Source organism: Muntiacus reevesi, chromosome 14 (assembly GCF_963930625.1).
Source record: "Muntiacus reevesi chromosome 14, mMunRee1.1, whole genome shotgun sequence".
NCBI lineage: Eukaryota > Metazoa > Chordata > Mammalia > Artiodactyla > Cervidae > Muntiacus > Muntiacus reevesi.
Window position 1 is genome coordinate 54,553,442 of NC_089262.1, and position 16,115 is coordinate 54,569,556.

The following is a 16,115-nucleotide window of genomic DNA, read 5'->3' on the forward strand; positions in this document are numbered from 1 at the left end:
CAGTATAGCTCTGTACTTAAATAGTCTTAATTTATTATTTTGCTGGGAAAGATTTCATTCATAGTATGAGAGGAGACTGGTAACTATTATATTAGAAAAAGTAGTTTGGAAAATTTAAAAAAATATGTAGGTGGGTCTTTTTTTCCTGTAATCGGTTCCCAGGAAAGCACATACTAAACTATTTTTAAGTTTTCTTTGTTGAAATATAGTGGTACATGAGGGTACTTGTCAAGTAGTTTTATCACACCAATATTATGGGTGAATTGCAAATTTTTTTTAATTGCTAATAATTCCATAAATAACATAAAAGTAACATACTCCCCAAGAAGAAAGGAAGAAACCCACAGTTCTACCACAGCAAAAAGTAATCGGTTCTTCATTAACCAGTTTTCTCTTTCATTTATATTTCTCTTCATTTATATATAATATTCTGTTCTTATAATCATAGTAACAATTTTGCTTCTTCAGTTAACATTAAATATAGACATAATCTTTAATGTAGACTTTGCCAACCAACTTCTGCTAAAAAATTTTCATTAAATTCTGAACTTTTGAAAGTGACATTTCTTTAAAAATGAGAAGTGAGCAAATAGCATATAGGATCATTCTAATATATTTGGTATTACCTATTAGGTAAACTAATTCTGTCCTGCCTGTAGCATAAAGCAGATTCTATTACCCCAACTAGGAAATTTGGGAGTTAGTTAAGCACACTAGTATCAATAGTTTATTACACTAATCCATAGACCTTACCTGACAACTATTGTTAGTCCCACATTTGTCGCAAACATGTTTTTTTATGCTGCATCTAAAAATTTTAATACTATGTGAATCACCAAAAGGAAAACAAGTTTTGTAAGAAACTTTGTTGTAGTCTTCTAAAATAAGAAAGCTTTGCTAGGAAAAAAAAAATGACATAAGAAGCTAGGCTTCAAACCTTTGGTCACCTGCTGAGTACAGTGGTCTGTGCCAGGTATGGAGGAGAAATAAATATAAACTGACATCTTTCCTATCCTTATAGCACTTAGATTTAGTGGAGGAGACATAACAGTGCTTCCCTGGGGGCTCAGATGGTAAAGAGTCTGCCTGCAGTGCAGGAGACCCAGGTTCAATCACCTGGGTGGGGAAGATCCCCTGGAGAAGGAAATGGCAACCCATTCCAGTATTCTCGCCTGGAAAATCTCATGGACCGAGGAGCCTGGTGGGCTACAGTCCATGGGGTCACATGACTGAAGTGACTGAGCACTTGATATGACTTCATATCACAGTGTACGCACCCCTACCCACCCTGATCATGAAGTGTGCTTACACTCTGGGAACACAGGTGAAAAATGAATTCCAGCTTGATGTTTGATGAAAAGCTGACATTTGAGATGGCCCTTGGGAAATAAGTGACTTTAGCTATATGTATATATATATGAAAAGAAGATGAACTATGAAATCTGTTAACTCTCAATTGTTTGATGGTCTAGTTCAGCATTCCCTGAAGTGTAAGATCCCATTATTAGATAAATTTAGAAGAAGCTATACAGTATCTGTCCTGAATGTGGCAGATAATTGTATACCCATCCTAAGTAATCTATGAAGAATTACAAAGGGGGTAAGAATTTAAAGAATCAGAAAGGCATGGGATATGCCTCTCTCCCCCAGGATATGCCCTTGAATATTGCTCCTTCTTAAGTGTCCACCTGCAGTGTTCTTCTCTATTCATTTAACCTTAGCAGTTTCACCTTTTTAGAAAAATGATTTGTCATATTTCTTTGTGTTGCTTTCTGTTTACGTCCTTGTTTTACTAATGCTGTCTTGTTTAGTAAATTTTAAAAATGCAGAAATGCATTTTATTTTAAAGTTAGTTATTCTTTTCCTTTAACATTTAATCTGATTTTTCTAATGTTTCTTTTTATTTTTCCATTAGAGTGACCTCAGTTCTGTGGTAATTTGATTTTTTATTATAAATTTATATGCTTTTCTTACTTACCACTTTTTGACTTTGCTTAATTAATCTCTCCATACAAACATAGTGGAAAAACAAAGTTAGTTGTGAATATACTTATATGACTTTGAAAATATGTATATAATTTGTACTTTTTATATTGATTGTCTTATCGTATGAGAAAATATACATCAAAGATTAAATTGTCATATTGAAACAATTATATTCTTATTTTAGTGTGTTTTTCTGTAGATATTTTTTAAGAGGCCTTGTTAGCCTTGTTTAAATAGCCTTCGAATTATCAACATCTTAACATAAAATATCCTGTGATCCTTCACATCTTTGAATGAACTGTGTAGTTGAAATTCATCTTCAAATGCACAGTGGTGTTAGTCTTAGTTCTGGGTCAGGTGAAGATGGCCCTTCAACAGCAAACGGAAGAAAACTAAATTTTCCCAAGTTGGTTAAAATCATATTTTCAAATTTCTGTTTAATAGAAGCAACATTTGCTTATAAGATATCATATACACAATAAAAACTGCCTTAGCACTGAATTCTTAATTTTTTACATGTCAAGTAACTCTATACTAACTGTTCAAACTAACTTAATTTTCCATTATGCTGCTTGTTTTTCCTTTCATTTTATCTAAGCTCTTCTAAACTTATGCAGAAATTGAATTTTTAAATTTGAAATGTGGGTCTATGGTTATTTTTTTTTAAGCAATGGATTGATGGGATATATTTACTTTTTGTTTTTTTTGAGAAAAAAAAGAACAAAAGGCCTTTGAATGTATACCTTCTTTTAAACTGATAAATCTTTGTATTTCTATTTTATTAGGACACATGTACCCAGGACAAAAGAATCTGTTTTGTTTTAGATAATAATAAATTATAACTCCATCATTATATTTTTGCAAATAATTTCCATTTTTCTGGATTTAGTGTTAAAAAAGCTAAGTGCCAACATTTTTTGGTCATAGTTTATTTTGTTTTATTTCTGCATATATATATTACTATGAAACTTTTGAATAAAGTAATTCTAGAATATCCTTAGTATACCATTTAATATGTAAATTTGTATCAAAAAAGAGGCAAGTTGTCTGTTATCCTGCGATTATATAACCCCCAAAGTAACACAATAGCATAAAAGGAAGAATGTTTAGCATAATTAGGGAATTTAAAAAATTTTGTAAAAGTACATATGTAAATTACCCCATGATTGAAATACTGCTGTTTATCTGTCAGTAAGACTACAAAGTACCTTTTCTTTGATTTAAATACTCAAAGATTTCAAGTATAATTCACTTTTTTTTTTTGCCCTAAATATACACTTAATGAACTGGGAAATCACTAATGAACACTACAATAATTGTTTTATAAAGTTAAATCCTAAAAGATTATAAAATAGATTATTCACTATACTAATTTGAAATAATATGAAAATTAAATTATGCTGTAATATTATAACAAAGACTTAATTATCTTAACATATTTCTGAAATGCTAAGTGCACAGGTATATTCGTTATCCTAGATTGCATTTTCACATTTTAATGACTTACCAGAAAATTTAGGATATATGTGAATGAAATTCCAGTTAAACATTTTTGGATGTCAATACAAAAAATATTATAGTTATCCCCCATCCATTGTTTGATAACTTATCAGTTGACTAACACTTCACTTTGCCCCTGTTAATTATGTTAGGATAAAGATTTCTTTTCTTGCATTAATTATGATAACTTTAATTTGCAGGCATGAACTAATCACATTTATGGTTAATGTTTTTTCTTCATATAAATCAGATATTGTTGTTGAGGTAAATACTTTAAACACCATCATCCTTTGGTGGATTTTTTTTTCAGACTGATGAAGTATTTCTTGAAGCCCAGATTCAGAATATTACAACCTCACCCATGTTTATGGAGAAGGTTTCATTGGAGCCATCTATAATGTACAATGTAGCAGAATTAAATTCAGTCAACCAAGCTGGAGAATGGTAAATATGAATTGTGAACTGTTTGTTTTTATTTTAAAAGACATGAACTTTTCTATCATTGTTACTCTTGGGTGATTTATGATTTTTTTAATTAATAGACTTTATAAGAGAATTTTTAAATTTACAGAAAAATTTATCAGAGAGTGCAGCATTCTTACATGTCCTCCCCACTTACAGGGTCCCATATTGTTTACATTTTAACTTGGTGCATTTTTTACAATCAGTGAATCAATATTGATACTTACTATTAACTAAAATCCAGTTTACATTCATGTTCACTCTTTGTGTTGTGCATTCTATGAGTTTTGACAAATGTAATGACATAGCCATCATGACTTTACCTTATAAAATAATTTCACTGCCCTTACAGTCTCTCATGGTCCATCAAGCTCTCCGTTCACATAAAAATAAGATCTTCACCATTTGTACCTGGAGCACTTATTCTTTCAATTTTCATAATAATTCAGTGAGATAAATATGGAACATTTCATCCTTTATCCTGCAAATGATAAAATTGAGGCATGGGAAGGAATGATGGAGAAGTTAAAGTGAACAATGAGTTTCAAGACAGTGTATTCTCTCAACATCAAAAGGAGCGAGCATAGAAATAGATGATTTAATTTTTTAGAAAAATGAAATAGACATCTATGAGTAATTTAGAAAAAGAAGAATAAATAAATGTAAGATTGACATTAATATAGATAAGAAGGTAATAGCTGGAGGAATACCTGATTTTATTAATCAAGAATGGAAATTTTACTTTTATTATGTTAGAATACAGTAAAATTTGTAGCCTCTCATACCCCCACAGAGGAAAACAATAATTTTCCCCTCTTGGCCTGATCCTTTTATTCATTTTGAAAATGATTACTTAGTTTAGAATGGTATGTTTCTTTATTTTCTTTCATAATTTTAGAGAAAAGGGACAGGATACTTAAGGTTCTGAATTCTCTTACATTTTTTCAGTTAGTTGATTTATGTCCAATACTTTAGGTAATATATTGCATTCTATTATAAAGAATCTGAAGATTTTCCAAATCAACTGAAAAAAATTAAAGAAAAGTAAGTCCTTTCAGTTCAAGTTCTTTTCATTTGTATTGAAACCACTGACCTGTTGTATTCTAGATCTTTGGATGGTAGATCATTGAGGTCCTACCCAAAGGAACAATCACAGCTATGGTTTTTCTTTTAAAAGATTCTAGAGAATTTTTTCCATCTCTGTCTTCACCCCTCAGTGTAACTACATTTGGGTCAAGAGCATATTTGCAGCCAATGGATACACGCCAGTACTTATACTGCCTAAAACCCAAGAAGGAGTTTGCAGAAAAAGCAGGCATCATTAAGGGAGTAACGGTAATTGGAAAATTGGATATAGTATGGAAAACAAATCTAGGTGAAAGGGGAAGATTACAGACCAGCCAACTTCAAAGAATGGTGAGTCTAGAAAAAGCATTGATGGGGGTTTTGGTGTGTTGGGAGTCAGATAGTTAGAACAAGTTAAATTTCTCTAGGTCTGTCACTAAAAATCAGAGCACTATAAAAGGCATTAATATTATCAGAGAATGAAAGATAAATAATTTCACTGATAACCTAGGTAGAAAATTGGTATTGATATGAATGGGAAGTGTTCAGATGTTAATTTATCCATCATACATGATTTTCTACCATGTAAAGAACTTTTTTACTTTACCAAACAAATTAAAATAACTGCATATCAGTTGTTTCCTCCTATAGTAATTTATGCTCATTGTTATCTGATTTCCACTATATTAGAATTATCTCTTTCTTTTTGCAATGTCTTGGAACTCTTAGATTTATACTGTATTTACCTACTCAGTTCATTCCTTCTTTAAAGATCTTTAAAATGTCAGTCATCTGAAACTCATGTGAGTCCCTCTCAAATTATTTTATAAATGCTGGTTGGATATTTTATCTAATTTCTATTTTGAGAGTATGGATAGCGACCAGCCTTTTTTCTTGTGCTAATGAGAATATACTATAGAATCCTCTATTTATACTGAATATTACCTGCTGAGATACGTTCTAAAATTTGCTTTTGAGGTAAAATTTACTTTATTTGAGGTAAAAATTGAAAAAAGAGAGAGAGATTACCACTGGGCCTAGTTTAAAACATAGCCATTAGCTATCATCCTGCCATGGCATTTTGATTCTACTGTCTGTCCATATCAGTGTATCTTGTGAAACAGATGTGATTTGCTTTTTCAGTTATTTCAGTGTCTTCCTCTACCTGTTTAGGCAATAACCTTATCTATGCAGAGTTACGTTTCTATAAGCTACAGTATCTTTGAAAGCTTCCCGTTAAGATCAGACCCCCTGAAATTGGTTTCCTATTTGCCTGTGAGACTCATTTCAACTTTACTAAACATGGAGTAATTATAAGAAAAACAGTCAGGGCCTCTAGTGCTATTTTATAAATAGTAGCAGCAAAAGAAGTTAGAATGGATAATAGTAGGACTGTAGTATTCTCTTAAAATGGAAAGATTTTTATAATAGATATATGTTAACTGTATTTCTTTTTCTCATAGGCTCCAGGTTATGGAGATGTTAGGTTGTCTTTGGAGGCGATCCCAGATACTGTAAACCTAGAAGAACCTTTTCATATTACTTGTAAAATAACAAACTGCAGGTAATGCCAATATTTGTGGATGGATATCCTTTTTTTTTTTTTTTACCTAAGAGAGCCTTCTTAAAGCTTTTAAATATGCTATCTTCTTGTAAGTTCCCTCTTGCCATATAGTCATCTCTGATGTTGCCACTGAACACTGTAAAGTTCTTCATCTCGTAGCTAATATTACATATTTTAGAGGTCCTACTGTATTAGGCATTTTTTAATATTTTATATCCATACCTGTGAGGTAGGTGTTAATTATTCACATTCTTTGCAAGAGCAAGCTAACCCAGAGCTTGTGGCTTATTCAGTCTCAGAGAGCTAGAAAAGATGGGATCAGAATTTGAAACCAGTGTATTTGACTTCAAGGTCTGTGTTCATTTCATTATTTACACTCCTTTCACACTTCAGATTACTAAACATGAACTAGTAGGTTCTTATTGAATAATGCATTATAGATTTACTGTAATAAGGTAGATTTTTTTGAGCCATATTTATACCTGAGCTGTATCTTTAGTATTAAGAAACTAAAAAGTAGTTATGAATTTAATATAAGGGATAGCCACAGACTGGAAAACAGGACTTTCATAAAGCGTATAATCTGGCTGTTGAGAGGTAAAGAGCACAGGGTTTGAGGCCAGAAAAATTAGGATTAAATCCCAGTCCTATTACTTCGCTACTCCTTGTAGTACTATTTGGTACATTCATGCTAAGTCCTTGCAGTTGTATCCAACTCTTTTCAGCCCTATGGACCTTAGCCCGCCAGGCTCTTCTGTCCATGGGATTCTCTAGGCAAGAATACTAGAGTGAGTTGCCATTGGAGCATTTTGATAAGAGAAGAGATCATGTCTTACCAGCATTATAAGTGCAGTGCCTGCCACATCATAGGAGTTCAGTAAACAACACACACAGGATAAAGACCTTGTGCTACATGTACCCTTTATGGGTGTGCTTTTGGATTATTTGTTTTGTGTTTCTTGAGTTATAAAAAATCAGTTATTGACCAAATGACAAAGTGCTATCTATAATAAATTAAAAAATAACAGTTTGAGTATTAACTTTACCTTTTGGTAATTCAAATAAGTTTTCTAAAAAGCACTTACTTCTTAGATCTTCAGTTTCTTCATCTATAAAAATGGGATTACCCTTAACCCACAACACACACAGACACATACATGCAGTCTACTCTTACTGGATTTTTGTGAAATGTAATGAGGAAATTCATGCATTGCACCTAAACTGGTCTGGGGCACACAGTGAACATTTCAAATTTTAGAGGGGAGACAGAGACACATAAAAGCTAAATATCACTAAATCAATACATCTAAAATTCAAGTTTAAAATTTAAATTTTAAATGAGTATTTTAAATGTGGAGCCAGCTAAGGAGAGAAAAAGAGCTTAAAGAGTTGAAAGCAAGTCAAGCATGGTGGTAGAGTAGCAAACCATTTTTCATTATGAAACTTTTGGTTTTGTTTTATTTTAAAAACAATGCACATACTTTCACTAAAAGTGTTTTTTTAACTTAATAAGTTTAATTGAACTGGTGGTATCAATTATAAGGAGAAGCAGTCTTTTTCATGTCAAGTGAATACCTGAATAGTTTTACTTGTAAATCTTGCCAGTCATTTGCTATGTTATCTGCGTGGTAAGGGCTTCCCAGGTGACTCAGTGGGTAAAGAATCTTCCTGCAGTGCAGGAGACACGGGTTTGATCTCTGTATCGGGAAGATCTCCTGGAGGAGGGCACAGCAACCCACTCCAGTATTTTTGCCTGGAGAATCCCATGGACAGAGAAGCTTGGCAAGCTACAGTCTATAGCGTCACAAAGAGTCGGACGCAGCTGAAGTGACTGAGGAAACACTGCATGGTAAAGGAACATAGATTAAATAGAAAAAGCACTGGACCAGCCTCAGTTTTTCATTCTCTTTCCTACAGAGCATCTAACAGAAATTGGAAGGATACATAGCAACAAAATTAGACACAGATGTCTGGAAGTCTCCCAGAGAAGGCCAAACTATTTTTAACAGATGAGCATCAGGGAGCCAGTGTTCAGTAACAGAACCAGAAGGCCTGCATCCAGACAGGCAGATTAGTCTTAATGCTACTGTAAACTCCAGAACAAAACCATCTTTCATTTTCCTGATTCTGTCTTAGGTGAAATAAAAACGATATGATGAATTTTCATTTCTGTTCCTGGTTTGCAGCTGGATACCATGAAAAGAAATTCACTGGCAACAGTGCTTTAGAAACATTGCGGTATCCCTTTGTCAGAAGAACAAGATTTATTCCTGTTTTTCTGATTCCTCCAGCAATGAAAGAACGATGGATCTTGTTTTCGAAATGTGAATTAGAAATATTGCAGTATCCCTTTGTGAAAGGAACAAGATTTATTCCTATTTTTCTGATTCCTCCAGCAGTGAAAGAACAATGGATCTAGTTTTGGAAATGTGCAATACCAATTCTATCCACTGGTGTGGCATTTCAGGAAGACAACTTGGAAAGCTGCATCCAAGTTCCTCTCTCTGCCTTGCCCTCACACTACTGTCTTCAGTACAAGGACTGCAAGTATGCTGTCTTTTCAGTAATTTCAGTATTTAGGGGCTATTAACCCATAGTCATTTATTATATCCATTCTTTCTCTGGTCATTACCAATGAATGAAAACTTGGGTCTATATTTTTCTCTCAATAGAGCGTCTCTGGCTTAAGACTAACAGACACATTCTTAAAGAGAACATACGAATATGATGACATCGCACAAGTCTGTGTGGTATCTTCGGCCATTAAAGTGGAAAGTTGAAGAAAATGTCCAATGTTACACTTTTCATTGAGTTGCCCAGAATTTTCTGCATTTTTGCCACCTTTGTAAAATGATCAACAGTAAAAATAAGTATGTTATTTAAATTTCTTTCCTATAAAAGTTAAAATATTAAATATTTGTTTTGAAAAGAACCATCTACTGATTTTATCTTGTGAGTTATATTCCAAATGAACATTTGTATATTTTCTACACACATGTGATTTTGTTTCACTTTAAATGACCACTGGACTTTGTTCTCCAAAAGCTCTATATTTGAGGCCATGTGTCCCTAGCAGGTATCTTAAACAACAGTCAGTAAACTTTTCATGTAAAGGACCAGATACGTCATATTTTAGACCTTGCAGACCACGAGGTTTCTGTTGAAATTACTCTGCGGTTATAATACAAAAGCAGCCAGTAGGCTCTAGTGACTCAGTAAAGAATCTGCCTGCAGTGCAGGAGACCCAGGTTCAATCCCTGGGTCAGGAAGATCCCCTAGAGAAGGGAATAGCTACCCACTCCCGTATTCTTTCCTGGGGAACTCAATGGACAGAGGGGCCTGGCAGGGTACAGTCCATGGGGTCGCAAAGGGTTGGAAACAACTGAGCGACTTGCACTTTAGGCAAAAATTGTACCACCGCATTTACAAAAACAAGCAGCTGCTCAGATCTGACTGCAGGCCATCCATAGTTTGCTGACTTCTATCTAGAAGATAGAGTTGTTTCTTAAAACTTTAGAATTCTCATCATACTTTATTTAGAAGTATTTTTGTTAACCCCAGCTTTTTTCCTCAGTCAACAAAAAATGTTTAAAACAACTGGAGTGGTCCTCATATAATCTTGTATTTGCTAACACAGTATGAATTTTTCTAGTTGTTTTCAAAATTATCATATTGGCATCTGTATTTTTGTGTGCATACACACACATCTAACTTGCAATTACTAAAAGCAGATCAGAATTTATTTCTTAAACTGTCAATTACTCTGATAACTCGAAGGTAAGAAGCCAGATCATTTTCTAATTCTAAGCCAAGCAAGTCCTATTTTTTTCCCATTGAAAAATAAACCACTTTTTTTTAAAGGATTTCCAGCTTCTGATACTTGATTTTGAACTCTACATCATGTATTATTATTACGAAACTCTTTCTGCATGTAATCACATTAATTTACTTACGTCATATACAAAACAGGAAATTAAGACTATAAACAACTTTGCAACATGGATGTAATAAAAGTTTCAATATTTTGAAACAAAACAAAAACACTGTTAAATAAAAACTTAAGTTGAAATTCAAGCATGTGTATATAACTCCTTAAATGTAAATGCATTAAGTCAAATACAAAAATTGGTTTTTCTTAAATGCATAATTATTTATTGCCATGACAAATTGTTTGGTCCAAAATGAAAGCTGTATTCAGAATGAGATTTGCCCTTAAATTGAAGAGGTAATTAATGAAACGTCCGTGCAAAATAAAGTGCAAGCAGTGTAAAATTGTCTTTGTCCAGAGACAGTCTTTTCTCCAAAATGAGTACAATTGATTAAATGATGAAATAAGACTTTATAGCCCCTGCACTGGATACTTCAGTAGCTTTCAAAGTGTCTTCTCATGACTGAACCTTCAGTTTCACTCCATTCAAATTTTAAAAGTAACATATGATGGTCACTTGGGATTCTGCTATATAATTTGACTTAGTTACAAAGACTCCCTTTTTTATAAGCAATAACCTAGACACATATTGTTCCTTCGTTAAGTAAAGGTTACATAATGTCATCTTAGGATCTGTTTAAACCATATTATAAAAATTAGATAAACAATTTGGTACATTAAGTAGAAATGTTATTTGCATACAAAGGACATTGTAAATTTTACATTTACAATGGAAAAGACCCTGATGCTGGAAAAGATTGAAGGCAAAAGGCGAAGGGGGCAGCAAAGGATGAGATGGTTAGATAGCATCACCAACTCAATGAACATGAAGTTGAGCAAACTCCAAGAGATAGTGAAGGACAGAGGAACCTGGTGTGTTACAGTCCATGGGTTCACAAAGAATCAGACACGACTTAGCGACTGAACAACAATAAAAAATTTTACATAGCATCATAACAATTACAGCTACTATAATGAAAAGTGGTTAATGGAAATCAATCATTCCTAGGTAGAATGTATATAAAGATTTACTTTAATGCCCTCTTGTTTCAGACAAGCAAAGTAACTTTTGGAGCATTCTTTATAATTTTAAGAGTAGCTAACACAATACAGCTACACAAAACCTTCTTGAAATAGCATGCAATGGAGTAATTTCCAAGTGATGAAAGTACTTAAAAAGCAAGTGGCTTGAAAAGAATGGAAATCCAGGTAAGTGGATACATTACCTAGATGTGTTATGGGAGATACATTAGAAAAGAAACAAACTAGAAAAATGAAATGGAAGAAATACAACCAATTCACATTCCTTCATGTAAAAAGAATGGCTACTTTACCTACAGATATTAGTAAAGACATTGTAAGTATTTTTGCTTATAATGTCTGATTTTGGTATCCAAGTTGGCAAAATAAAATGAAGTTGGGAAGTGTTTCCTCTTCTGCTGGAAGAGATTGTGTAGATTTAATATTAAGTGTTTGGTAGAATTCACCATTGAAATTGTCTGGGCCTGTGGTTTTCAGAAGGTACCTTATTTCTCCAGTGAGTTGTGGTAGTTTGTATCTTTAAAGAATTTGCCTGTTTCATGGATATGGACCTACAGTTGATCATAGTATTTTCTAATTATCTAATTGTCTACATGGTCTGCAGTGATATCCCTGCTTTCACTTCTCTTACTGTTTGATTCATATTCTCTTTATTTTCCTACTCAGAGGCTTACCAGTTTTATCAATTTGAAAGCATCTGTAATGCATTCAAGATAATTATGCTAGGAACCTTTTCTTATGCAACACCAGCAAGAATTGACCCCCCCCCCCCCCCCCCCCCCCCCGCCCCGTAGGCTGGCAGAATCTTAGTTCCCTGACTAGGGATTGAACCAGCATCCTCTGCATTGGAAGTATGGTGTCTTAACCACTAGATCACCACCCAAGTTCATTTAAGTGCAATATAGGAGACAATTCAGAAGGCTTAAGTCCTAATTTTCCCTGGAAAAGAACTGTAGGTTCATGTAGCTCTTCCTTGTATCCTGAGCCCAGGCATTTTAGCTATTTGCTGACCTAAAAGAGGAGACATCTCTAACCTAGTGTTGCTTTCAAATCAGAGCCCTTGGGACCTACATCAGAACCACTTGGTGTGCTGTGTGGAATGGTGATTCCCAGACCTCATTATAGGACCTGATAAAGTTGAAAAGTATGCCTCTGAATCTGGATTTTTTAATGAATTCCAAGCTGATTCTTATAGTAAAATTATCAAACTGTTCTAATCCAACAAAGGGAAAGAAGGGAAAGTAGGTTTTTAAATTTAAGATACCAAGTAATTAGCCTTTTGAGATGAAGAGTTATAGTAATACAAAATTAAATCAGTATTACTGATTTAATTTTGTATTACTCTTTCAGTTTTCTTTCACAACACTTGTGAAATTCATTGTGTCCACCAGCTTTACCAATTTTATAATTAACAAACCAAAGAAATTTCAACTGGAATTAGAACAGTCTCATCCATCACTCTAGTTAAAGACATTCCAATACTTAATGCAACTTCTCTTCACTAACTAATATGTATTCTAATTTCAGCACAATATTTCAAGTTCCCTGTTATGTTTAAGCTGCATCAAATTAAGAAGAAGCATAAAAGTGACATGCCAAGCCAAATTAGAGCAGAGGATGAACATGAACAAGAAGTGTTAATGACAGATACTTTTTGTAACCCATCAAATAATTACAAATTTAAAAAATCAGTGTCTGCAGGCACATAATTAAATGCCACTTAGGAAATCCTTAAGGGCCAAGCTATTGGCTTATTTAAATGTAGATATATTTGAAAGTTTCCATGGTAAGGTCACTAGATAAATTGTGCTAGTGGAATTGAATAGTTATACAACTGACCTAACCAATATTATTAAGGATTTCTAAATGTATTTTATTATGTACTTAGCATAAGTGGCCATGCTAATGTTATCTATACCAAACTGTAGGCAAGATTAGTTAAGAACTATGCAAAGAACCTGAGCACCCTACATTCACTTTCTATACATTCACAGCATCTATTTTTTCCTTTTCTAAACAACACCGAATACCGCTTTCCACCAGCTCTTAAGATTTTGTCACCCAACAAAATAAGCAGCATTAGAGACAGTACTGGCCCCTGTCATATCTTCACTACTGATAGCACTATCAAAGCTAAACCCAGGAACGAATTTCTTCTCCAAAGACGCTACTCAGTGGCAAGTATATTTCTCCTAAATCAGCATGAGAATCCTTTCCTCTTAGTTATCTCCCCTTTCAAAAAGTTTGCTTGTGGGAATTTGGTGCTAGAGAACTCACCAGTAAACAGCCCTACTGTTCAATAAATATACTCTGCTATTAAGTCTAGTATACAAATACAATGAAGATTTGAAAATGGAACCATGTCCAGTTAAGTGCTATACTGGCACTTAACAAGGCTACTGATCACCTGCTTACAAAGGAATCATGTTATGGTCAAGTCAACATAACACAGACATGTTATGTTATCTGTTTGTGATACACCTATTGTCTAGACAGATTATGTTTTAGATTTGTTTTTTGTTTTGGCCACTATCTACAGCAGACACTTGAGAGCCATCACCAACTGCATTCTGGGTGAGGGGCCCAGGTCAGGTCAGGAGTGTTCTTCAGCGCTGCTGCTGAATGACCTGCTCCGGATGTGATTTCTAAGTTGCTCTATGAGTTCAGGATTCTGTTGCTGTATCTGCTGAGCAAACTGCTGTCCCCTGTAGTAAAGAAGCAAAGTAGTATGAGTTCGGGAATTTCCAACCACACAATACCAACACAAAAAGAACTGCAAACGATGTGGATACTACCCAAAGGGAATGTTTTCTATAAAAACAAGTTTTAAGACTCATGACTTATCTGCAAGTGTACCAGCACCCCCATATACCATTAATACAGTGCAGTGTTCTTTATGAGAAATCAAACACCCAAGCTAACAAGTGAGTTCCTGAATTGAGTGAAATCCACCCCTCCCCCACCCAGTGCTTAACCACAGATACGCAAAGGGCTGAAAAGAATATGCTTTTTATTATATGTGTGCAAATATAATGCAAGGTATTTGTTCTTGTAATCAAGTCAGTCTCATATGGCAGGTGTCACACCTATTTGGGAATGCTTATGAAGTCACGTAACAGAACTGAGTTTTCGAAAGGCAGAGATTTAATCCAAACTACTGAGTGTGAACCTCCCAATTGCAAGTGTTCGGTATCACTAAAATCATTCCACTTAGAGATCACTCTAAAGATGCCATATTGCAAGTGGGTTTACACAGTTGTGATCACAAACAAAAAATGATATTTGTCACTTCATGTAACATTTCCAGTAACAGCATCACACAGATTCAAAAAGCACAGTAGCCTAAGCAACTTGGATGGAGGTAGAAGTAATGTGTTCAAATAATGAGAAAATAAAATGAGTTCCTTTAGCAATGACATGCACTCCAAAAGTTTGAATTAAAGTATCCTAAATCCTATGCAATATATGATTTTTAAATACATATGTGTACATTAAACTCATTAAGTAGATATTTGTCATCTGATTTGCTTAAAAAGTTTTTCTTGGATAGAATCTTCTGGACACCTGCCCTTCAGGCAGAAAATTTCAATTTATGAACCACTTCTAAATTTAATAACTAATCAGGTCACTGATAACTAACAATAAAAGATAAAAATTTAAAAAGAAAGCCTTGGTCCCCTTACCTTAGAGACAAATGGTAAAACATAAAGTACTCAAACTGTAAAACATAAAATACCTTTTTTGTTTTTTTAACTATTTCTATTTTAAATACAACTTACGCTTGGATGAGGCTAGACAGGTCAGTTAGGCCCCCAACACCAGCAGCAGGCCCCCCAATAGCATTTGTCATCATTCCTGACATTCTAGAGTAGGTAAGAGATAAATCAAATTAGCATATATTCTTTTTTTTTAATATTTTTAATTGGAGGATAATTGCTTTACAATGTTGTGTTGGTTTCTGCCATACATCAACATGAAACCAGCCATAGGTATACGTATGTCGCCTCCCTCTTGAACCTCCCTCCACCTCCCACCCCATCCCATCCCTCCAGGTTGTCACAGAGCACCCGAGTTTGCAAATTCCCACTGGCTATCTATTTACATATGGCAATGTATATGTTCCCATGCTGTTCCCTCCACTCGTCCCACTCTCTCCTTCTTCCACTGTGTCCACAAGTCTCCTCTATGTCTGCCTCTATTGCTACCCTGCAAATAGGTTCATCAGTACCATTTTTCTAGATTCCATATATATGTGTTAATACACAACATTTGCTTTTTTTCTCTTTCTAACTTCACTCTGTGTAACACGCTCCAAGTACATCCACAACATTAGAAATGACTCAAATGCATTCCTTTATGTCTGACTAATATTCCATTATATATGTGTACCACAACTTCTGCATCCATTCATATGTCGATGGACATCTAGGTTGCTTCCATGTCCTAGCTATTGTAAATAGTGCTGCAACAGACATTGGGGTACATGTGTCTTTTTCAATGAATTGGCATATGTTTTTATCAGGCAGAATACCAGCCAAGGAAAGCAGGTAGATATACCCACATTCTTAG

At 34.2% G+C, this 16,115-nt stretch overlaps 2 protein-coding genes across 5 annotated transcripts in view; one reads left to right on the forward strand and one right to left on the reverse strand.

Annotated features, from left to right (window-relative positions):
• TRAPPC13 (trafficking protein particle complex subunit 13) overlaps positions 1 to 9,509 on the forward strand; it is a 30,892-nt gene extending 21,383 nt beyond the window's left edge. The window contains exons 8-13 of one of the 4 annotated variants that reach the window (XM_065905163.1): positions 1,916 to 1,933; positions 3,797 to 3,930; positions 5,166 to 5,364; positions 6,477 to 6,577; positions 8,974 to 9,124; positions 9,250 to 9,509. In XM_065905163.1, coding sequence (XP_065761235.1) covers positions 1,916 to 1,933; positions 3,797 to 3,930; positions 5,166 to 5,364; positions 6,477 to 6,577; positions 8,974 to 9,124; positions 9,250 to 9,357 — 711 coding nt within the window. In that variant the 3' untranslated portion in view covers positions 9,358 to 9,509. The remainder of the gene's footprint in view (positions 1 to 1,915; positions 1,934 to 3,796; positions 3,931 to 5,165; positions 5,365 to 6,476; positions 6,578 to 8,973; positions 9,125 to 9,249) is intronic. The other 3 variants (XM_065905164.1, XM_065905165.1, XM_065905166.1) reach the window with 3 other exon arrangements.
• A 1,197-nt stretch (positions 9,510 to 10,706) lies between these two features.
• The window catches only part of SGTB (small glutamine rich tetratricopeptide repeat co-chaperone beta), a 48,536-nt gene continuing 43,127 nt past the window's right edge, over positions 10,707 to 16,115 (reverse strand). The window contains exons 10-11 of the mRNA XM_065905167.1: positions 15,326 to 15,409; positions 10,707 to 14,251 (exon numbers count right to left, since the gene is read on the reverse strand). Of these exons, the coding sequence (XP_065761239.1) occupies positions 14,140 to 14,251; positions 15,326 to 15,409 (196 nt within the window). The 3' untranslated portion in view covers positions 10,707 to 14,139. The remainder of the gene's footprint in view (positions 14,252 to 15,325; positions 15,410 to 16,115) is intronic.